General features: G+C 45.7%; 1 protein-coding gene and 1 long non-coding RNA gene across 5 annotated transcripts in view; one reads left to right on the top strand and one right to left on the bottom strand.

Moving 5' to 3' along the window:
• The window catches only part of LOC119972394, a 46,609-nt gene extending 39,991 nt beyond the window's left edge, over positions 1-6,618 (top strand). The window contains exon 3 of the long non-coding RNA XR_005462042.1: positions 6,462-6,618. This is a non-coding gene — a long non-coding RNA (uncharacterized LOC119972394). The remainder of the gene's footprint in view (positions 1-6,461) is intronic.
• LOC119972393 (probable C-mannosyltransferase DPY19L4) overlaps positions 1-23,953 on the bottom strand; it is a 107,300-nt gene that overhangs the window by 21,514 nt on the left and 61,833 nt on the right. For all 4 annotated transcript variants that reach the window (XM_038809002.1, XM_038809005.1, XM_038809004.1 and 1 more), the window contains exons 12-17: positions 18,888-19,046; positions 10,090-10,209; positions 8,170-8,290; positions 8,016-8,072; positions 5,031-5,113; positions 591-723 (exon numbers count right to left, since the gene is read on the bottom strand). In XM_038809002.1, coding sequence (XP_038664930.1) covers positions 591-723; positions 5,031-5,113; positions 8,016-8,072; positions 8,170-8,290; positions 10,090-10,209; positions 18,888-19,046 — 673 coding nt within the window. The remainder of the gene's footprint in view (positions 1-590; positions 724-5,030; positions 5,114-8,015; positions 8,073-8,169; positions 8,291-10,089; positions 10,210-18,887; positions 19,047-23,953) is intronic.

Raw genomic sequence — 23,953 nt, forward strand, 5'->3', positions numbered from 1 at the left:
GCATATTGTGAAACTTGAGCATCACAGCAGATCATGATCATCATCTAATGTTCAACTATCCAGCCAGGCACTTTGTTCAGCAGGGTTCACGAGAACATAATAATTAGTCAGTGGCCTATGGGCAGCACAGCGGTTAGCACTGTTGCCTCACTGCACCAGGGACCCATGTATGATTCAGACCTTGGGTGTGACTGCGTGGAGTTTGCCCCCCCCCACCTCCCCCCCGTGCCCCCCCCACCCCCCCGTGCCCCCCCCCCCCCCCCACGCCCGCCCCCCCCCCCCCCCCCCCCCCACACACGCCCCGCTTCCTAAACTAAGGTACAAAGACCAACCATAACAGCCTTGCATCCGGATGCCAGTTGAGAAGTTAACTGAGCATACAAATCAAACCTGTACCCCTGTCTTGTCTGTTCTGCAATGAATATTGCATCTTCCAGTTAAACCATTGGTTGGGTCCATACTGAGGGAAACACCTAAAATGCGCAACTGATTCACGTCAGTGGTTCAATGCCAAATTGATACAGTGCCTATCCAGTAGAACTAGTATACAACATGACATGCAGTTTGTGAAGTCAATAAGAGGTACTCACTTCCTCTGTCCGTTTTCGCAGATCTCTATCTGAATAGAGTGGGTGGGTAGTCACTGTTCGGCCAGTACAGAGTTTCACAGTTCCCATAAGTTGCATACTTCCAGCAAACACAGCAGCATCTGGGGTTTGACGTCTGGGTAGCAAGAGTATTAAAAATTAAAATAGTTTTTTAAAAACAATTTGCAAATTTTACAAAAATTACAGACATTTTTAAAATGATGGTGAAAGCACCAATAATCTGGCTCACAGTACAAAAGGGGGTTTACACAAAACTGTAAACCTTTGACAGACAGTTGTGAAGGGTTAAAAAACCCTTTAGTCAAAGAATGAGCGAACAGATTTGCATCGCGAAAGCTCCTCATCACTTCAGTCAGGTCATTTTAAAGTGCTTCATATACAATGAAATGCAAAGTTACAAAGCACTCAATCCCTTGCCTACTTTATGAAACAGGAAAATTATATATTTGGTCCATGTGAAAGAGAGAGGGAGCAAGACACCCACATCCATTTTCCACCATTTAAAAAAAGGTAGGGTCTGTTTTTCATTGGAATGAAGATCAAAATTATAGTCATAGAGTTTTACAGTACAGAGAAAGGACCTTTGGCCCATTGTGTCTACGCAGCCATTGAGTACCTATCTATTCTAATCCCATTTTCTAGCACTTCGTCCGTAGTTTTGTATGCTATGGCAAAATGAGGAACGTGAGCATCGATTTCACTACCTCTCACAAGGAAATCGAGCTCTACCATTGAGCTGATAACCCCAGCTTGAAAATAAACAACATTCTTGACAGCTCAAGAAGTAGCAGAGCCTACTGATCCCAACTTTAAAAAAAATTAATATTGTGGCAGAGGACATGCACTTTAAAGAAAAATCAAATAGCAGCACCAGGATAGATGGTGGCATAGTGGTAATGTCATTAGTAATCCATTGGACATAGGTTAAACCCAATTAATAAGATCTGGAATTGAAAGCTAGTCTTAGTAATTGTGACCATGAAGAAATCTTTTTGTGTTAAAAACCCACCTGATTCATCAATGTCCTGGAGGGGGATAGACCCTTCATCCTGCCTACAGATATACAGCATTGTGGTCGACTCTTAGCTGTCCACTGAAGTGGCCATCAAAGCCACTCAGTTATCGGCAACAATTGCTGGCCTTCCCAGTAATAATCATAACCCATTGGGCGGCATGGTAGCACAGTGGTTAGCACTGTTGCTTCACAGTGCCAGGGACCCGGTTTCGATTCCCGGCTTGGGTCACTGTCTGCGCGGAGTTTGTACATTCTCTCTGTGCCTTTGTGGGTTTCCTCCGGGTGCTCCAGTTTCTTTCCACAAGTCCCATAGGACATGCTTGTTAGGTGAATTGGACATTCTGAATTCTCCCTCAACGTACCCGAACAGGGATTTTCACAGTAACCTAATTGTAGTGTTAATGTAAGCTTACTTGTGATGCTAATAAAAATTATCAAAGATTTTTTTAAAAATCCCTTACTACATGGAAAAAGCGGGTCTGTGCTCTTCAACTGTTCTATAAAGGTAGAGAAAGCCAAAGTAAAGACACAAAGATCAGGATTCTCGGTTTGTGAAACTATGTTCTCCCGCAGGAGCTGAATTTCACTAGTTTTATGATCCCCTTGTGGTCATAAAGCAGGATGCAATTCCGTATTCCTGGCTATGCCATTTTATGCATGGCATGGAACACGAGGAGATTCATGATACTGGGCCACCATCTTGAGTGGGCAGCCCGATAATGGAATCCCGCGGCTGGCACCCCCCCCCTCTATGCACCGCAAATGGGCCTTGACCTGCTCCGCAGCGAAATGACACGCCCGCAGCACCGAGAAACACACCGCTATCGAACGGCACTTAGCGGAGAACATGTGGCCGAGGCCGCACATAGCCCTGTTTTCAGAACCGAGGATCTGTGCTCGCCGGAACGCCTCAGTGCAGCGAGAGATCGGAATGCCATTTTTAAATAGCTTCCGAATCGCTGGAGCTCCTGATACGATCCCGCCACACCCCGATCCCCAAGCCACAACATGCTAAAGGAGGTCCTTAGGGCCCCACCCGCAACCCCTCCCCCCCAACCCCCCTCCCCAGCCTCAATTCACTATGAGGTTCCCGGACCTGGGCCTCCCAACATCCGCGCAAGGCACCCATGGCCCGATCACTGCATGAAAATGCCAGCTTGGCACCTTGGCCGTGTCAACTTGGTACCCTAGCAGTGCCCATTCCAGATGGCACTGCCAGCTGGCGCCCAACTGGCACTGCCACGGTACCAGTCTGACAGTGCTAGGGTGCCCAGGTGGCGTCAGTAATGCCAGGGTACTACCCTGCCAAAGGACTTTGGGGTCTCCGATTCCCTGGGAGACCCCACAAGTGCAGTTCCGTCTGGTCCCCGTATATAGGAGACCATTACTGAACGGCGCTTGCCCAAGGTCTAAGAGGATAGATCCTAATGCCACGGGTGCCTCGGGAAGCTACATATTACAGTGACTAGCTGCCTCGCACTAATGTGCAGGTTTGCCAAAAGGTGGTCCCCACCCACAACGAGCAGGATTTACATTGCAGCATCTTACAAGATCGCAACGGGGGGGGGGGGGGGGGGGGGGGGGGGGGCAACCAGGCTATCCAGGGGTTGGAGTTTCTATACAGTGTGGTAGGGGGGAGTCGGATTTGCAGTGGGGCCGGTATGTGTGGTGGCTTTGTGTGCTGTTGACCATCGTGAACCTGACGTGGTGGATCTTGCATTGGGCCAAGTGATCCTTGCCACATGATTCCCACCCACGGGGAAATCGCTAGAGGGCGGAGCATCGGGACTCAGGCTCGTGAAATAGATGCAAATAGGGGTCATTACGACCTATTTGCATTTATTTCCATGCTCCCGCTGGCAAGCAGCGTGGAACTTGTTCACGCCGTCAGTGAGGGGTCCATGCTCCCGCTGGCAAGCGGCGTGGAACTTGTTCACGCCGTCAGTGAGGGGTCCATGCTCCCGCTGGCAAGCAGCGTGGAACTTGTTCACGCCATCAGTGAGGGGTCCATGCTCCCGCTGGCAAGCGCCGTGGAACTTGTTCACGCCGTCAGTGAGGGGTCCATCCTCCCGCTGGCAAGCGGCGTGGAACTTGTTCACGCCGTCAGTGAGGGGTCCATGCTCCCGCTGGCAAGCGGCGTGGAACTTGTTCACGCCATCAGCGAGGGGTCGGTGCATGGCATTCGGGCGCCGACCCCGATTTTGCCCCGACGCCAGATTCTCCATTCTGGGGAATACATTCTGGACTTCCCGAGGACGGAGAATCCCATCCAAAGTATTTGAAATTAAATCAGTAACATGGTAGAAAGAAAACAATCCTGTAGATTATAAATGGCTTTCAATAGCCCCCTGCAAGTTATTTTAGCTATCTCCATTACCAGACAAAAGAAAATAGTTATATTGTGAACAAGAGAAAGTACAGTGACTGGAGTTGAATACTGGTTTAATGGGCTGCACTTGACCTGTCCAGCTGTTACTGGCTTTATAGTATGAAAATGCAATTATTTTGCCTCTTAGATATAGTTTAAGGTGAGGCAATGTGTTTTGAAGGTTCACTGATATGTAGTTTCCGTAACAATGTGGAATGTCAGGCAGCAAATTAAAATGCTATTATGCATGAAGCTGGAGTATTCAACTAAAGTCATCTGGCTCAGCTGTATGCAGAGTAGGATCTGCTGAAAAGGTTCAATTGTGCAGATTGATGAAACTGCTTCTAGCATGACACGTGCCACACTGTACTGATAGATAATCTGGTTTCTGTCTCAACCAACTGCTGTCGCTTCGTCCAACCATGTTCACCATCTAAATTTGGTAACAAATAGAAGGTTATGATCTGCCCTGAGAGAATCGGACTAAAACAGAGAGTCCCCAGTTAGAGTCAAAAACTGGTAATTGAATGCACATTAGTAGCAAAGCTAGATTAAATTAGCATTTTGATTGAGCTGATTTGATTCACATGCCCATGAGTATATTTATATACATATATATTATATGTATGTATATAGTGCCTAAATACCTCATATTGCATGTGGCAAAATATTGTTGCATCACAGAAATCATTCCTTAAAAGTGTGTTTTCGTGATTTTCTTTCCCCCTCAAGGTGAGAGATGTTAACACTGGGAAATGAAACGGGCCTCATTTCTCTCTGCCCTCACCTCAGAAGGTGCCCTTTATGTCGATGTCAGCTGAATTGTCTTGGGCATTAACCAATGCTTTTGGATCAGGATGCCCAACTAGCACCAAAGTTCGCCAGTGGCATCATTAGATGAGGCCTCAGGTTAAATTACGAGTGAGTCTCGGGTCTTCGTCAGCTGCACCAAGCCATTTTTCATTGATGATGAAACCAATTTCTCAGCTTTAATAAAGAATACACACACCACACGCACACCACACAAAGTACAACTTACTTGATCCAGCTCATCAGCTCTACGGTATCAGAATCATAAAATTCCTGAAGGTCAGAGAGTTCAGCCATTACATCTGGAAAGAACTGATGTGCAAGTACTTTAAATTAAATGCTTAATGATCAGCAAAACTAAAACAAATAAGTGAAATGTCCTATTATAAAAGAATTTGCCTTGCCCTTCTCCTGAATGTAAGGACATTCCATAGTACAGTTCCTCAGTCACAAAGCATCCTCATTTATGTGGCCATTTTTCAAGTATAATCCAAAACAGTTTATTGATAATTCAACTATGAGAGACATTACAGTTGAGCAGCTGAAGATTTTGAGATGGAGGTGAAGAAAATTTAGGGGGACGGGTTAACTTGATTGCAGCTGAATTGGCAGTGCTCAATGTCAGAAATGGTAAACATTTTCACTTAATTTTCTGCATTGTTCCTGAAAGTTTCCCAGCCTCTCTTAGTCCCAGTTAACTTCAATATGATTGTTCTTTTCCAGGAAAATGAGACTTCCCAGCACAGTTCCCTGGAGCACACATACTGGTCTCAAAACAATCAATTAATTCCTGCTCCTTGCTTTCAGTCTCAGCCCATCACTTTATCCACTTGGCTTTAATGTCATGTTGCTTAATTTATAAGAATTCTCTTATGCAAAACCTTATCAAACAGTTCTGAACATCCAGATACAAAAACATTCACCGCATTCCCTTTATATAGATCCCCTATGATTTCCTCAAAATAAATCAATTAAGTTTGACAAGCATGATCTATGCTTTGCTATGTATGCACTAATTTCTTCCTAAACTAGGGGCCCGAGAAATTCTCATGACCAAGACTATTTATGACCCAAGTTTTCCTGGCTAATCTAGTTCCCATTTACTGTACAGGATAACATATAGCAGCACTTTTCAGTCTTTTCATGCTATATGAATATATTTGAATATAGTTAAAAATAATGGTGAGTGCCTCTGCTACCTTTTCCCCAATCTCCTGAAGAACTCTATCATCCGAACCTTGTGACTTTAGTTTTATTCTATCTTGTTGATAATTCATATGTTTGGAATATGACTTTTAGGTTGGAGATTAAAGTGTCAAATGTAAGCTAAATGGAAAAAACAGGTTAAGAAACTGAAAAAACAAAGCAGACAAAGGGTCACCTGGACTCGAAATGTTAGCTTTTTTCTCTCCCTACAGATGCTGCCAGACCTGCTGAGATTTTCCAGCATTTTCTGTTTGGTTTCAGATTCCAGCATCTGCAGCAATCTGCTTTTATATAAATTGTTCAAATGGGTCACCGAATCAAAGAGTTGTGTTTTGGGTAAAACATAATTGGTTTGCATTTCTGTTTTGGAACATCCCGAAGCCTGCCACATTGGCATACGGGCTATGGGGATTATGGGTTCCTGTGTTTAATTTATCTTTGTGTTTGCTTACAGAACCAAGCAGTTCAGTTTTGGAACAGACAGTGGTAGTTGCTGATTTGGTCTTCGGTCGTCTGCAACTCAGAGTTGGAAGAAAAACTAACAAAATTGAATGTTATTCCGTTATTCCAGCCTGCACCTTAAGCATAGAAAATACTAACTTTATCGATCATTGCGCGGAATGCAGACCGGGGGGGGGGGGGGGGGGGTGTTCAGTTCAGTTTGAAATTTGTGAGGGGCAAAGAAGTTGGAAGATTTGCCCAGTTTGAAGCTAGAGGAGGAAATCTACAATCATCATAACAGAACCTTGTGATAGAAGCAGTCAGCAGAAATAAGAAGGCTCAGACAGGGCAGTTGCACGTCTGCTGGCAGCCAGGCCAAGGAGGAGTCCACAGATATGTGCTCCTTGCGTAAAACTTGGAGGGTCACTTAGCCAAAAGCTAATGGAAGAATAGCCAAACATTTTGTCCGTTGGAGAAAACTGGAATAACGAGAAGAGTTGTAGTAAGTTCTGGAGGAATGAGGCATACTTTGAGTTGGTCCCTAAAGAAGTGAATGACCCTTCAAGATTGTTGTAATGTATAAGTGAACTCTTGGGGGGGTGAAAAAAAAATAGAACTAAGTTCATAAAATAAGTAGTTATAAATGATATAGTTAAGTTACTAGTGCTTGCTTTGTTTAATTCTTCTATGCAATAAGGTTTGTTTTTGTATACAAATGTGAAATCTTGTTGCGTAGCTCTGTCAGGGTGTTCAGATTTCTATTTAAACATCAACGGTCTCTAACAAAATCATAATAAACATAATCCAAACACTGAAACATTTCTACATTCCTTCATTCCCTTGCATAATATGCTTCTTTCATCTTTTAGTCCCACTCCTTCTTTGACCATTCTTTCACCAATTATGTGCTTATAAAAACGCTGGCTTTTCTCTGTAAATTGGCAGCCGCCTTTTGTTCTCCTTGGCATTCCTAATCTCCCATTTTACTTCTTGTCTATATATTTTATGTTTCTTACTGTTCTTCAACCAGGAGGCATTGGACCCATTCATGGCCCTCAACAATCCTACATTAAAGCAAGCAAGAAGGAGCCAGATTTAAGTGAATTAAGGCAGACTAAACCATCAGTATTACTGCAACAAAAAAAAGACATACTGTTGAAGTGTTTTGTCTTGCACTCATCAGGACAGAAGGAAGAATACCAAATTGCAACGGGAACAATAATTTATATTGCCTGAGGAAAGGGTGCTGATTGGTTGGCACGGTAGTTCTGATTGGTCACGTAGAATACCAATCAGCACCCTGTCTGGATGAGTGCAAGATGTAATGCATCAACTGCAAATCTCAATCTCAGCAACACTCAAGTCCTGAACTACCAAATAAACCACATCACCAGATTGGCCAGAAACAGAAAACAGTCATCACCTGCCCAGAAATGCCTTTCCCACATCTTCCTACTGTCTGAATTACACAGTCACTTTTCGTAAGCAATTTCAAAACATGTCTGATTAATGAATGTGCTTGTTAATATATCACAATGCTGAAACAGAAATTTGCAAATGTACTCACATCCTTCCACATGCTGAACCCGATTATTGTTGGAACTGCAGTACTTAACATAAGTGCCTAAAAAAAAGAAATACAAAGAATATTACTTCTGTAGAAAAAAAAATAATAAAAAGCTTATGGTCCTCAATGATCCGAAAGAGTATTCTGAATTCACCAGTAGCATTGGAGGCACTGTTCTTAGCCGCAACCACTTAAATACAGTCATCCAGATCTCAGGAGAGCAAACACCAAAGGCAGTGAACATACAGGCATAAGGAGTCCATAAATATTTCAAGCTGTAAAGACATAATGTACAGGAAGAGTTATTACAAGTAATGCTTTTTAAGTGTTTGTGACAAGACAGGGAATTCCCACTCATGTCAATAAGGTTGTACAATTAGATACAGAAAGCTCAACAGCACCACCATCTGGGTGCTGTCTGAAATAACTCCATCTTTACAACCGTAGACCTACAACCTACAAGCCTAACCACATATTTTGGGCGGGATTCTCTGACTCCCCCGCCGGGTCGGAGAATTGCCGGGGGGCGACGTGAATCCCACCCCTGTCGGCCGCCGAATTCTCCGGCACCAGAGATTCGGCGGTGGCGGGAATCGCGCCGTGTCGATCTGCGGCCGCTCGCAGTGGGCCCCCCCAGCGATTCTCCGGCCCACGTTGGGCCGAAGTCCCGCTGGTTCTTTGCCAGCCCCGCCGGTAAGGGACCTAGTCTAATCTACGCCGGTGGGACCTGGCGGTGCGGGAGGGCTCCGGGGTCCTGGGGGGGGGGGGGGGGGGGGGGGGGGGAATCTGGCTCCAGGGCTTTCCCCACAGTGGCCTGGCCCGCGATCGGGGCCCACCGATCCGCGGGCGGGCCTGTGCCGTGGGGGCACTCTTTTCCTACGCGTCGGCCGTGTCAGCCTCCATGATGGCCGACGCATCGGTGAACTCCCCCTGCGCATGCACGGGGATGACGTCAGCAGCTGCTGACACTCCCGCGCATCGCAGACTTGCGCCGCCCGGTGGAGTCCCTTCGGCCCCGGCTGTCGTGGCACCAAAGGCCTTCCACGCCAGCCAGCGGGGCGCAAACCACTCAGGCGCCAGCCTAGCCCCTGAAGGTGCGGAGGATTCCGCACCTTTGGGGCAGGCCGATGCCGCAGTGGTTCCCCCCCCCCCCCCCCCCGCCTCGCCAGGTATGGGAGAATCCTGCCCTATATCTCTGAAGCGGCACATTGGTGCAGTGGTTAGCACTGCTGCCTCATGGCACCAAGGCCACGCTAAGTTACCCATAATTGAAAAAAAAACAATTGGATACTCTAAATTAAAAAAAAACATATTATCTCTATATAAATGCATATTTATTTATTTTCTGGTCCACCCGCATTGACAAGTTAATAAAAAGGTTGTACGAATAACAGTAACCACCCTACCACAAATTGCACCACTCAATATTTCAGACTACAACATCTCACATAACATGATGATTCCTGGGAGACAATCAGTCTATGAAGATCCCAGCTTCAATCTGTGGCGTGCTAAGTTAACGGATAATGGATCCAAACCAGCTTAGAAATGTGGGTGCTACAACTGGCCTTTAGCGTCCTGGGCAAAGAGAGGAAGGAAACTATACAGACTGTTATCCATGGGCACTGGAAAGTGTCCATCACGATATCAGGTGACAACGGGATGAGATTTGTTACGTCTTTCTCTCTCACGCACACAAAGAGTACTGTTATCCTTTACAGATAACACAAAATTAAGGTCCCAGAATTTTACAGTCAATGTGGAAACAGTTAGTGATTTATTTTTAAAACTTTCCAATAGGTTTAACAAAATAATGAAAATTAATCAACTCTCTCTTCTTACTCAAAAATCAATATTGAACGGAGTAAAGAGGAAGAATAAGCGACTGAATTTTATTCATATGCAGTTCTCCTTAGCTACGACTTTTTAAAAAATATAAATGTGCATATTGAGGCCAGCGATGGATTACTAGGGTTTTCCATTTATTTCCTAATACCTTGGAGATTCCAAGAACTTCAGTTCTTATTGCTAACGTCACTTTAAAAAGGTGCCCCCAGGATCTTAACATACTTACCCTTGGAACATCAGTGCTAATGAACCAAAGAGCACCATGTGGAACATGTGGTAAACCACTTCTGGCCGTTCACCGATCACCATATTCTCAAGCAAACCATCACTTTTTTGAGGCACCTCACTAAAGAAAAAAAAACGAACTCAGAAGACAAATTATCACACTAAAATCTATACAACTTCAATGAAAGGAACAACATAACATAAAACAGTACAGGCCCTTCAGCCCATGATGTTGTGCCGACCATTTATCCTAATCTAAGATCAACCTGACCTACACCCCTTCAATTTACTGCTGTCCATGTGCCGGTCTAAGAGTCGCTTAAATGTCCCTAATGACTCTGACTCCATCACCTTCGCTGACAGTGCATTCCACACACCCACCTACCTCCGACATCCCCCCTATACCTTCCTCCAATCATCTTTAAATTATGTCCCCTCGTGACAGCCATTTCCACCCTGGGGAAAAGTCTATGGCTATCCACTCTATCCATGCCTCACATCACCTTGTACACCTCTATCAAGTCACCTCTCTGCCTTCTTCGCTCCAGTGAGAAAAGCCCGAGCTCCCTCAATCTTTCTTCATAAGACATGCCCTACAGTCCAGGCAGCATCCTGGTAAATCGCCTCTGTACCCTCTCCAAAGCATCCACATCCTTCCTATAATGAGGCGACCAGAATTGGACACAATATTCCAAGTGTGGTCTAACTAGAGAGTTTTATAAAGCTGCAGCAAAATCTCGCGGCTCTTAAACTCAATCCCCATGTTAATGAAAGCCAACACACCATACACCTTCTAAATAACCCTATCAACCTGGGTGGCAACTTTGAGGGATCTATGTACGTGGACCCCAAGATCCCTCTGTTCCACCACATTTCCAAGAATCCTGCCTTTAACCCTGTATTCAGCATTAAAATTCGACCTTCCAAAATGAATCACTTCACATTTATCAAGGTTGAACTCCATCTGCCAGTTCTCAGCCCAGCTCTGCATCCTGTCAATGTCCTGTTGTAACCTGCAACAACCCTCAACACTATCTACATCTCCCCCAATCTTCTGGTCATCGGCAAACTTACTAACCCACCCTTCCACTTCCTCATCCCAAGTCATTTATAAAAACCACAAAGAGCAGCAGTCTCAGAACAGATCCTTGCGGGACACCACTGGTCACCGACCTCCAGGCGGAATACTTTCCATCCACTACCACTCGCTGTCTTCATTTGGCCAACCAATTCTGTATCCAGACAGCCAAATTTCCCTGTATCCCATGTCCCCTAACTTTCTGAATGAGCCTGCCATGGAGAACCTTATCAAATGCCTTACTGAAATCCATATACACCACATCCACTGCCCAACCTTCATCAATGTGTCTCATCACATCCTCAAAGAATTCAATGAGGCTTGTGTGGCATGATTTGCCCCTCACAAAGCCATGCTGACTATCTTTAATCAAACTATGTTTTTCTAAATAATCATAAATCCTATCTCTCAGAATGCTTTCCAATATTTTATAGGGGCTGGTTTAGCACAGGGCTAAATATCTGGCTTTTAAAGCAGACCAAGCAGCGCGGGTTCAAATCCTGTACCAGCCTCCCCGAACAGGCACCGGAATGTGGTGACTAGGGGCTTTTCACAGTAACTTCATTTGAAGCCTACTTGTGGCAATAAGCGATTTTCATTTAATTTCATTTCATTTTGCTCACCACAGACGTAAGACTGATGGGTCTGTAATTCCCAGGGATTTCCCTATTCCCTTTCTTGAACAGGGGAACAACATTCGTCTCCCTCCAATCATCCGGCACTACTCCAGTGGAGAGTGAGGAAACAAAGATCATCGCCAACGGTACAGCAATCTCCTCCCTTGCTTCCCGTAGTAACCTCGGGTATATCCCGTCAGGCCCAGGGGACCTATCTATCCTGATGCTTTTCAAAATTACCGGCACATTCTCCTTCTTAATATTAACCTGTTGGAGTCTATTAACCTGGTTCACACTGTTCTCATGAGCAACAAGGTCCCTCTCTCTAGTGAATACCGAATATTCATTTAGGGCCTCCCCCATCTCCTCAGACTCTAGGCACAAGTTCCCTCCACTATCCCTGATCGACTCTACTCTCACTCTGATCATCCTCTTATTTCTCACATAAGTGTAGAACGCCTTAGGGTTTTCTCTAATCCTTCCCACCAGGGCTTTTTCATGCCCCCTTCTAGCTCTCCTCAGTCCATTTTTGAGTTCCTTCCTGGCTACCTTTAAACTCTCTAAAGCCGAGTCAGATCCTTGCTTCCTCAACCTTACATAAGCTTCCTTCATAACCGTTTGGAACATTGAGGCTACCGTCAAACAAAGTAGTAATATTGGATAATGAGGCGCTCATTGATTTATTTTAGATGTAGTAGAGAATCCTTCCACCAGCTTTGCCAAAGCTGCAATGTCTGTACCACAGTAGAGAAACAAAAATATTACTTTCACATAGTAGACACTATAGGATCTGGCTATGTATTTTTGAAAGTTTAAAATAATTTTAAACATATTAGAATACAATGGGCGAGTGGCAGCACGGTGGCGCAGTGGGTTAGCCCTGTTGCCTCACGGCGCCGAGGACCCAGGTTCGATCCTGGCTCTGGGTCACTGTCCGTGTGGAGTTTGCACATTCTCCCAGTGTTTGCGTGGGTTTCGCCCCACAACCCAAAGATGTGCAGGGTAGGTGGATTGGCCACGCTAAATTGCCCCTTAATTGGAAAAAATGAATTGGCTACTCTAAATTAAAATTAAAATAAAAAAAATAAAAAATAAAAAATACAATGGGTGCAATCCAACGGACACTCTGCACTGGAAAAGTAGCTTGCCGTGTTGCAGCATGGCCGTTAAAAGTCAGGAGACCCAGGGCAGCACGGCGGCGCAGTGGTTAGCAATGCTGTCTCACGGAGCAGAGGTCCCAGGTTCAATCCCAGCTCTGGTCACTGTCTGTGTGGAGTTTGCATATTCTCCCCGTGTTTACGTGGATTTCACCCCCACAACCCAAAGATGTGCAGGGTAGGTGGATTGGCCATACTAAATTGCCCCTTAATTGGAAAAAATGAATTGGGTACTCCGTACTCTAAATTTTAAAAAGTCGGGAGACCCTGCTCCCGGGATCTATCCAGCTGCAATGCTTCCCGGGATGCTGCGATGCGAATCCCACCCAGAATGGGCGGGATCACTTTCTGGCATATCTGCATGTTTGAGCGAGGCAGTAAGCCTCAATCTAATGTGCAGATTCCTGAGGTGCCCGAGGCTTTGGAATTCAACCCCTTTGCCTCAGAGACCTTGGGCGAGTGTTGTTCAGCACTGGTCCCCACAAATGGGGCCAGATGGAACAGTACTCGTGGGAGTCTCCCAAGGCAGGAGTTTTCAAACTCAGGGTCGCGACCCGCAGATGGGACACAGGCAGGTTTCGGGAGGGTCGCGGCGCTTGGTCGCGGCATTCCCAATCGCAAAAATAGAGACCAAATATGATGACCACTCTGCGGGCTCAGAGGCCATTGTAGCCGCCAGTTGGTCAGGGCAGTGGCAGATTGGGGGTTGAATCCAGCGATTCTTTGGGCATTGATGCCAGTGATCGATCACACACACAGACACACACGATACACACTCCCGTATGCATCAATGGCTCCGAAGTGGAGATGGTCAATAGCTTTAAGATCCTGAGGGTCACCATCACCAACAGTCTGTCCTGGTCCACTCACGTTGATGCAACAATTAAGAAAGCTCAACAACATCTCTACTTCCTACAGAAACTGAAGAAATTTGGCATGTCTGCACCGACTCTCACAAACTTCTACAGATGTGCCATAGAGATGTGCCATGTCATCCTTCTCTGAGAGGGGCCTAGAAATGACTTCATTCAACGCCAATGTGGCAGACTCTTATATGCCCCCAAAGCCACTTAGTTACATTAATTCACGACACAGAATAGCACGGTGACAGCTGTGGCTCAGTTGGTAGCACTCTCACATCTGAGTCAGAAGTCTCACTACAGGACTTGGAGCACAAAAATCACTTGACATTCCAGTGCAGCACTGAGGGACAGCTGCACGGCTGGAGGTGCCATCTTTCAGGTGAGATACTAAACCAAACTCCCTCAACTATAAGTAAAAGATCTCATGTTCTGAAGAAGAGAAGCGAGTTATCCCAGGTGCCCTGGCCAATATTTATCCGAAGATAAAAGCAAACTTCTGCAGATGCTGGTATCTGAAACAAAAATACTGGACAATCTCAGCAGGTCTGACAGCATCTGTGGAGAGAAAATGGAGCTAACGTTTAGAGTCTTTGTCAATATTTATCCCCCTATCAACATCACAAAAAACAAAAATCATCACCGCATATCTGGTTGAGGGAGCTCGCAGTGTGAAATCGGGAGTAATAATAACAATTTTATAATAATCGTTATTGTCACAAGTAAGCTTACATTAACACTGCAATGAAGTTACTGTGAAAATCCCCTAGTCGCCACATTCCGACGCCTATTCGGGTACACAGAGGGAGAATTCAGAATGTCCAATTCACCTAACAGCACGTCTTTCGGGGCTTGTGGGAGGAAACCGGAGCACCCGGAGGAAACCCACGCACACACAGGGAGAATGTGCAGACTCTGCAGACAGTGACCCAAGTCAGGAATCGAATCTGGGGCCCTGGAGCTGTGAAGCAACAGTGATACCCACTGTGCGATCATGACACAGAAAATGTTACAAGTCCTGAGCTGGAGCTCCAGAACCAACTTTTCTTCCAGCCAAGCAGTTCCAGGAGAGGTACAATACTGCCATCTACCTGATCAAATGGAAAATTACCTACTTACATCCCATCTACAAAGAACAGGACAAATCCAATCCAGCAATTACAAACCCATCGGTCTACTCTCGATCATCAGCAAACGTGATGGAAGATGTCGCCGACAGTGCTATCAAGCATTATTTAGTAATAACTTGTTCGTCGATGCTCAGTTGGGGTTTCACCAAGGCCACTGGTCTTATTATGGCTTTGGCCCAAACATGGACAAAAGAGCATGTTTTCAAGAGGTGAATTCAAGAGGTGAGGCGAGAGCAATTACTCTTGACATCAAGGCAGCATTTGACCAAGTGCGGCATCAAGGAATCTGAGCAAAATTGGAAATAAGGGGGTAAACTCGCCATTGGTTTGTGTCATACTTGGCACAATGGAAGATGTAATTGTTGGAGGCCAATCATCACCCTCAGGACATCACTGAAGGAGTTCCTCAGGGTTGAGTCCTCGGCCCAATCATCTTCAGTTGCTTCACCAATGACTTTCCCTCCATCAAACGGTGAGAAGTGGATATGTCCATTAATGATTGCACAGTATCGAGTATCATTTGCAACTAAGCAGCTATTGAAGCAGTTCATGCTCATATGCAGCAAGACCCGGTCAAATTTAGACTTTGGCTAATAGGTTACAAGTAAAGTTTGAGCCACACAAGTGTCAGGCAATTACCACCTCCAATAAAGGGAGAATCTAACATCTCCCTGTGACATTCAATAGCATTATCATAACCAAGTACCTCATTATCAACATCCTGGAGGGTTTCCAGAAACTTGACCATAAACATAACTAACCACATAGTCTCTGTGGAGTTTGCACTTCTTCTGCGTGAATGGGTGGGTTTCCTCCGAGTGCTCTGGTGTCCTCCCAGTTCAAAGTTTTGCAGGTTAGGTGGATCGGCAATGCTAAATTGCCCCTTAATGTCTAAAGATGTGCAGGTTAGGTGGGGTTACCGGGATGGGGTGGGGGAGTGGACGTGGGTGATGTGTGATGTGCTCTTTCAGAGGGTTGGTGCAGACTTGATGGGCTGAATGGCCTCCTTCTGCACTGTAGGAAATCTATGGTTCTAAATACTGTGACTACAAATGCAGGTCAGAGGCTAGGAATTTTTCAACAAGTAACTCACCTCCTGACTCCCAAAGCCTTTCTACAAGGCACAAGTCAGGAATGTGTTAGAATAGTCTCCAATTGCCTGGGTAAGTGTGATCCAAAAACACTCAAAAGATGTTTTACAACATCTAGGACAAAGTAAACCAATTGATTGGCCCCCATCCCCCATCACATTAAACATGTACTCATTCCACCGCTGAAGCACAGTGGCAGCAGTGTGTACTATATACAAGATGCACTGCAGCAGCTCATCAAGCCTTCTTCAACCTTCCAAATCCGTGACCTTAACCATCTCGAAAGACAAGGGCAACAGGTGCATGGGGATATCACCACCTTCAAGTTCTCCCGCAAGTCTGTAGACTCTGGAAGAGTTCAAATAGATTGGAAGGTAGCTAATGTGACCCCACTTTTTAAAAGAGGGAGAGAGAAAACAGTGAATTATAGACCAGTTAACCTGACATCGGTTATGGGGGAAATGTTAGAGTCAATTATTAAGGATGAAATAACTGAGCATTTGGAAAGTGGGGACAAGATCAGTCCAAGGGACTGGGGCAGCACGGTAGCATTGTGGATAGCACAATTGCTTCACAGCTCCAGGGTCCCAGGTTCGATTCCCGGCTTGGGTCACTGTCTGTGCGGAGTCTGCACATTCTCCCCGTGTGTGCGTGGGTTCCCTCCGGGTGCTGCGGTTTCCTCCCACAGTTCAAAGATGTGCAGGTTAGGTGGATTAGCCATGCTAAATTGCCTCTTAATTGGAAAAACTATTAGGCACTTTAAAAATTATTATTTTTTAAATGAAAGGGTAATAAATGCAAACCTAGCCTGTGATGGCCACATCTGTGACAGAATAAATAAAATGTGGTTGATGCATTTCCTACATGACAACGCTGTGGAAAAGTGTTTTTGAAAGGTCTGGACGGGTTGAAAGTTCTTTTTATTCCTCTTTTGCATTGTGGGACTATGGTCTCAAAAGGATCTCAGCTAATTTGTCAATACAATTGTAGATTATACACGCGGCCCTGTCTGTGACGTCCACATCCTGTGAATGAATTGAAAAGTTTGTTTTTAAATTTTTAGAGTACCCAATTATTTTTTTCCAATGAAGGGGCAATTTAGCATGGCCAATCCACCTACCCTGCACATCGTTGGCTTGTGGGGGTGAGACCCACGCAGACATGGGGAGAATGTGCAAACTCAACATGGACATTGACCTGGGGCTGTGATCGAACCTGGGTCCTCAGCACCATGAGGCAACAGTGCTAACCACTGCGCTACGCTATGAATTGAAAAGTATGATGGTGTATGCAGAAATGTTCTCACACTTCAGCTTTTAGTCTTTTTCTAAATATACTATTTAACCATCTAGTTAGACTAGGTATAAACACAGAACAAATCATATGAGGTGCAGAAGCTCAAAACTACCAATGTTAGTCATCAGCAGGTTGTTATCGTACACTTAAACATAAAGAATGTAGATACTATGAAGCATTTGTACAGTGACAATTTTATCTTATTTCAAATTGATTAATAATAGATCAACTTCACTGGAACCTCCCCAGTCAATGGGCAAGGAGGTACCTTTTATGTGGTACTGTACTTAAATCTGACCTGGGGTATAATAACTAACCCATATTCATCCCAGTATATTCTGACAGTGAATCAATACTGGTTCATGCAATGGGCACAAGATATTCCATGAAAGTTTTAACTCTATGCCCATAATAAACTCGTACAGTGGAGCCTACAAGCTCGGTGTGATTGTAATTGGCAATTGTTATGGGTCCAAAGTCTGACAGAGGAGGAGGTGTGTACAGATAATGGAGCTGCTTGTGTTGGTCAGCAGCTCTGATTCTGGGTTGGGTGGATTGGTTCTAGCGAATAACACAACTTGCAGTAATTGGTGACCTCCTCTTTTAGAAAAAAAAACTTCACTGGAACCTATTGCCTTAGGCTAAAGCAGATATTGCATGGTGGAATTTCATACCCTTAGAAGCCTCTTAAATACAAAGTTATCTTCATGCAAAATAAGTGCTCTAATTTTACAAAAGATTACAATTATAGATTAAATCTAACACATTTTAATTCAAAGATTAATACAATGCTATAATGAGCCATTCAGAACTGATGATATTAGTAACGGTGAATCATAAACATGATCAAGCCCTGCCCGACTGGTTAGCTATGTTGCCGCAGTGATCGAATGCTTCAATTCACCATTGAAGATAAAAGCACTCCATCTGCAACCATCTGAAATGAAACACTAATTCAGCATGTAGTTCTTACAAATGCAACGCTCCCAAGTCGTTGAGCTTTGTCACAGTTTCTACACATCAACAGATGAGGGCAAGAGTTTCATCCTGCAATTAGTCAGTGAAATAACACATTACTGGGCCTTGAATTTTCCACCAAATAAATACACCAGACTAAGGCTGTGTAGATGCCTTGGGCCTTACTTCTTAGAATTCTTTGCAGATAAAACATTTCCAAAGGCAGGTCGGGAAAGCAATACCTGGGAATACTTGAGACTAAAACAAAATGTCTGAGATACTAAATCTCCATTGCCCAGCCCTAGCATCTTCAAATTAATGAGCAGAACATTCATCAAACAAATTATGAAGCACGTTGTCTCAGCATTTAGTTCAATGATTGGAGTATTACTCACGCTTTCCCATTCACTGCTTATTTTATTCATTAAGTTAATCCTTCAGGCGCATGAAACCTTCTGGAGAGTGATTTTAAAAATAAAATTTAACGCAAATGCACTGGGAGATCACGATAATTATATATGGCGGAGTTTTTTTTTTTTAAAAGAGTTGATGCTAAATCCTTTGGACGCACACAGTAATGCACATAGGCAACAACCTTTACTTCCCTCCTTACCGAAACTTCCTGGAAACTACTTCCAGGGTTGAGAAAAGGCAGATAAGCAACACAGACACGCAGAATGGGAGCAGGCAGGTCTGAGTCAGTCGGATAAAAAAATCTTGTGATGGGGTCTGGAAGGTTTCCTGACAGAGCAACAAATTTGTGTTGAAGTCTCTAAGTTTAAAAAAAAAGAGAAAAATGCAAATGACTAGAACAGTGAGGAAGACAATAACAGCAGTAGACCATACCGGCTCATTATAGTGATCCAAAGTCTTTACTACAATACTGCACTATTCATATGTTCCAAAAAAATACAATTTAAACATAAAATATCTGTAAAAATTCACTAAATAAACAAGAGGACAGGAAGTATCAATATTATATAGGAAAATACACAAACGCCCGTAACATTTTAGCACTGCTGACCTCCAAAGTAGCAATTATTTCGATAATTGTTTCTGTTTAGAGGAACGGAATGGGGATTTTGGGTGGTCATTTCTGTTCTGTTCACTCGATGTGCTGTCTATGGTGTCAAATATGCCCTATCCCTGTATGAAGTACATTTCAGTCTCTACACAGCACAGAAGATTTCATTGGGCACCCAATGCTATTTCAAAAATTAATTCAACTTGCATTAATGTCAAAATGTGTATTTTTTTTAAATGAATGTTTTACGGGATGTGGGCTTCGCTGGCTAGGCCAGCATTTGTTGCCATTCCCTAATTGCCCTCGAGAAGGTGGTGTTTATAGCTGTCCTTCCTTGTTCACATCCTCTGGTATTCCTAAAATCTATTAGGTTGTTTGTTGCTGCCCTTCAAAAGATCACATCTTTGTGAAGCACCATGGGACATTTTTCTATGCTCAGGATGCTATTTAGCATATATGTGCTTATTATTCTATTTTGTACCTTCTAGGTACCGCAAATGTTTCTTAAAGCCCTCATCAAATATATCGGAACCTTCATTCCTGAATAGTATGTGGAGCACCAAATAATACAGAACTGCGTGACAGGGCACAGATTTTATTTTCTCTATTCTGTTGAGTTAACAGTACCTTACTAGTTGTACCAGTAGTTACGATGGGGCTGAATTGGAGGTGCGACTCAGGCAGGACTCCGTTGCCGGTGAGTTTGAAGGCAGTTGGGGGGGTGCATAAAATCCAGACTTCCCGCCCCCGACCTGCCTGGAATTCTAGGGAGGGTGGAGAGAGGCCCATGCCATGCAGGAATTGTTTCCGCTCTAACCAAGTGGGCTGGTGCTGGACAAGGTGTGCTCCCTGGGTCCAGAGAACCCCCACATCCAGTTAAGATCACCTGATTGACCAGCCGCCTCTCAGGTAGGGCTTCATTTAGAGATTGGGGCAAAAGTCTAACCCGAGAGCAATTAATCCTGCTCCCAGCATTATATTGCTGTGGCACAGCTATTGGGATTGTGGGCAGGTCCCCCACCAACATTTTAGTCAAGGTGGGGTAGAGAAGGGTGTGGTGCGTGGAATGCAGCATAAAGTCCAGCCGCATGAGGATGGCAAGTATTTCTGATTTAAGAAAGTTAGTCTATGTTATCAATTTGATGTAGTTTCTGGTGTTCCTGACGGTGAGAAAGCTCATGTACCAGAGACACAAACATCAGTGAATGCAGACTGTTTGATCTCTTCAAAACTTAGCATTTTTAAAACACATGCTCTTAACTTGATCATACTTTGGAGGCGAGATATTAAGTATTTTTTATGTGGCCATCTAGCAGGATGAAAATTGTTTCCAAAGATTAATTTTGCAGCAAATCAAGGCTCAAGAAGTGCAGGAACCATAGCCATGATGAGGTAAAGTCTCATTTATTTACTTTCTAGAGTTGATGTCCTTCTTTATGAGTTGATAACTGAGCCAAGCTGAGCAGGAAAAAGGACATGGGAGAAATGATAGGGAAAGAAGAGATGCGAGTGAAAAGAGAGGCGAGGCGAGTGGAACGATAGAAACACAGGGTGGCAAGACTTCAGTAAGGAGAGTGGAGAGAGAGAGGGCGAGACTTCAGTAAAGAGCGCGGAGAGAGAGAGGGCGAGACTTCAGTAAAGAGCGCAGAGAGAGAGAGGGCGAGTCTTCAGTAAAGAGCGCGGAGAGAGAGAGGGCGAGGTTTCTGTAAAGAGCGTGGAGAGAGTGGGCAAGGCTTCAGTAAAGAGCGTGGAGAGAGAGCGGGCGAGGCTTCAGTAAAGAGCGCAGAGAGAGAGAGGGCGAGTCTTCAGTAAAGAGCGTGGAGAGAGTGAGGGCGAGTCTTCAGTAAAGAGCGCGGAGAGAGAGAGCGGGCGAGGCTTCAGTAAAGAGCGCAGAGAGAGAGGGCGAGTCTTCAGTAAAGAGCGCGGAGAGAGTGAGGGCGAGTCTTCAGTAAAGAGCACGGAAAGAGAGCGGGCGAGGCTTCAATAAAGAGTGCAAAGAGAGAGGGCGAGGCTTCAGTAAAGACCACGGAGAGAGAGTGGGCGAGGCTTCAGTAAAGAGCGCGGAGAGCGGGCGAGGCTTCAGTAAAGAGCGTGGAGAGAGTGAGGGCGAGTCTTCAGTAAAGAGTGCGGAGATAGAGAGGGCGAGGCCTGAGTAAAGAGCACGGAGAGAGAGCGGGCGAGTCTTCAGTAAAGGGCGCGGAGAGAGTGAGGGCGAGTCTTCAGTAAAGAGCGTGGAGAGAAAGAGCGGGCGAGGCTTCATTAAAGAGTGCAGAGAGAGAGAGGGCGAGTCTTCAGTAAAGAGCGCAGAGCGAGAGAGAGGGCGAGGCTTCAGTAAAGAGCGCAGAGAGGGCAAGTCTTCAGTAAAGAGCACGGAGAGAGAGAGGGCGAGGCTTCAGTAAAGAGCGTGGAGAGAGCGGGCGAGGCTTCAGTAAACAGCGCAGAGAGAGAGCGGGCGAGGCTTCAGTAAAGAGCGCGGAGAGAGTGAGGGCGAGTCTTCAGTAAAGAGCGTGGAGAGAGAGCGGGCGAGGCTTCAGTAAAGAGTGCAGAGAAAGAGGGCGAGGCTTCAGTAAAGACCACGGAGAGTGGGCGAGGCTTCAGTAAAGAGCGCGGAGAGAGGGCAGGCGAGGCTTCAGTAAAGAGCGTGGAGAGAGTGAGGGCGAGGCTCCAGTAAAGAGCGCAGAGAGAGAGAGTGGGCGAGGCTTCAGTAAAGAGCGCGGAGAGAGTGGGCGAAGCTTCAGTAAAGAGCGCGGAGAGAGTGAGGGTGAGGCTCCAGTAAAGAGCGCGGAGCGAGAGAGGGCGAGGCTTCAGTAAAGAGCACGGAGAGAGAGCAGGCGAGGCTTCAGTCAAGAGCACGGAGAGAGAGTGGACGAGGCTTCAGTAAAGAGCGTGGAGAGAGTGAGGGCGAGAGTGAATATCTGGAGTTACTGATTTAAATTCTAGTTTTGATTTGACTTAGATTACCATTTTTTTAAATAAATATTTTTATTGTCCTTTTGCACATTTTCTCCCGAATTTACACCCACCAACAATAAACAATAATCAGTAACAAATGTCAATCCCCATAACAATAACAATGATCCCATCCTTCCACCAACCCCCAAACATCAGCCCGCATGTATACATAAACAAATGACAAAAAGGAATCAGGAATTACCCATAGTCACCCTTACTAGACACAGCCCCCTCTCCCCCCAATTCCTCCCATCCATCCCCCCCCCCAACTAATGTTCGATGTTATCCAGTTCATGAAAGTGCATAATGAATAATGCCCATGCCCATGGGGCAGCACGGTAGCATTGTGGATAGCACAACTGCTTCACAGCTCCAGGGTCCCAGGTTCGATTCCGGCTTGGGTCACTGTCTGTGCGGAGTCTGCACATCCTCCCCGTGTGTGCGTGGGTTTCCTCCGGGTGCTCCGGTTTCCTCCCACATCGTCCAATGATGTGCAGGTTAGGTGGATTGGCCATGCTAAATTGCCCTTAGTGTCCAAAATTGCCCTTAGTGTTGGGTGGGGTTACTGGGTTATGGGGATAGGGTGGCGGTGTTGACCTTGGGTAGAGTGCACACTGCACTGTAAATTCTATGAGACTTGTAGACCCCCCCCCGTCCTTCCCCTCAGTTCAAACTTAACCTTCTCAAGGGTCAAGTATTACAACAGGTCCCCCCGCCCCGCCAGGGCACAAGGTGGAGAGGCTGCTCTCCAACCTATCAGGATCCGCCTTTAGGCAATCAACGAGGCGAAGGCTACGATATCTGCCTCCGCACCGGTTTCCAACCCTGGCTGGTCCGACACCCCGAATATGGCCTCCCGGGGACCCGGGTACAGTTTCACGTGCACCACCTTGGAAATTACCCTATAACCTCCTTCCAGTACTCCCCTAGCTTTGGACAGGACCAAAACATATGAACGTGATTAGCGGGCCCCCCCCCACAACGTTCACACACATCTTCTACCCGTTCAAAGAATCGGCTCATCCTCGCCCTCGTGAGGTGTGCCCTGTACACCACCTTCAGCTGTATCAGCCCCAATCTCGCACATGAGGTGGAGGCATTCACCAGATCCCCTCCTCTATAACCTATCCCAACTCTTCCTCCCACTTTGCTTTGATCCCTTCCAGTGGTGCCTTATCCTCTTCCAAAATAGCTCCGTCCACCGCTGACACTACCCCCTTCGCCAGTCCCCTTGTCGTCAGCACCTCCTCCAGCAATGTGGAGGCCGGTTCCTCCGGAAAGCTCTGTATCCCCTTCCTGGCAAAATCTCAAACCTGCATGTATCAAAAACATTTCTCCCTGCTCCAGCCCATACTTCACTTCCAGCTCCTTCAATCCTGCAAACCAACCCCCAAGAAACAAATCTTTTAGCATCCTAATCCCCTTCTCTTCCCATTCCTGAAAACTTCCATCCCACCTCCCTGGCTCAAATCTGTGGTTCCCCCGAATCGACATTTCCCATGACCCTGCCCCCAACCCGAAGTGTTGGCGAAACTGCCTCCAGATTTTCAATGAAGCTATTATTACCGGACTCCCTGAGTCTTTCCCGGGGCTATCAGGAGCGGCGCTGTTGCTAGTGCTTTCAGTCCCGACCCCCTGCACAAATTCTCCTCCATTCTGACCCACTGGGAATCAACCCCTCTGACCCAGCCCTGCACCGTCTC

This window comes from Scyliorhinus canicula, chromosome 10 (assembly GCF_902713615.1).
Source record: "Scyliorhinus canicula chromosome 10, sScyCan1.1, whole genome shotgun sequence".
NCBI lineage: Eukaryota > Metazoa > Chordata > Chondrichthyes > Carcharhiniformes > Scyliorhinidae > Scyliorhinus > Scyliorhinus canicula.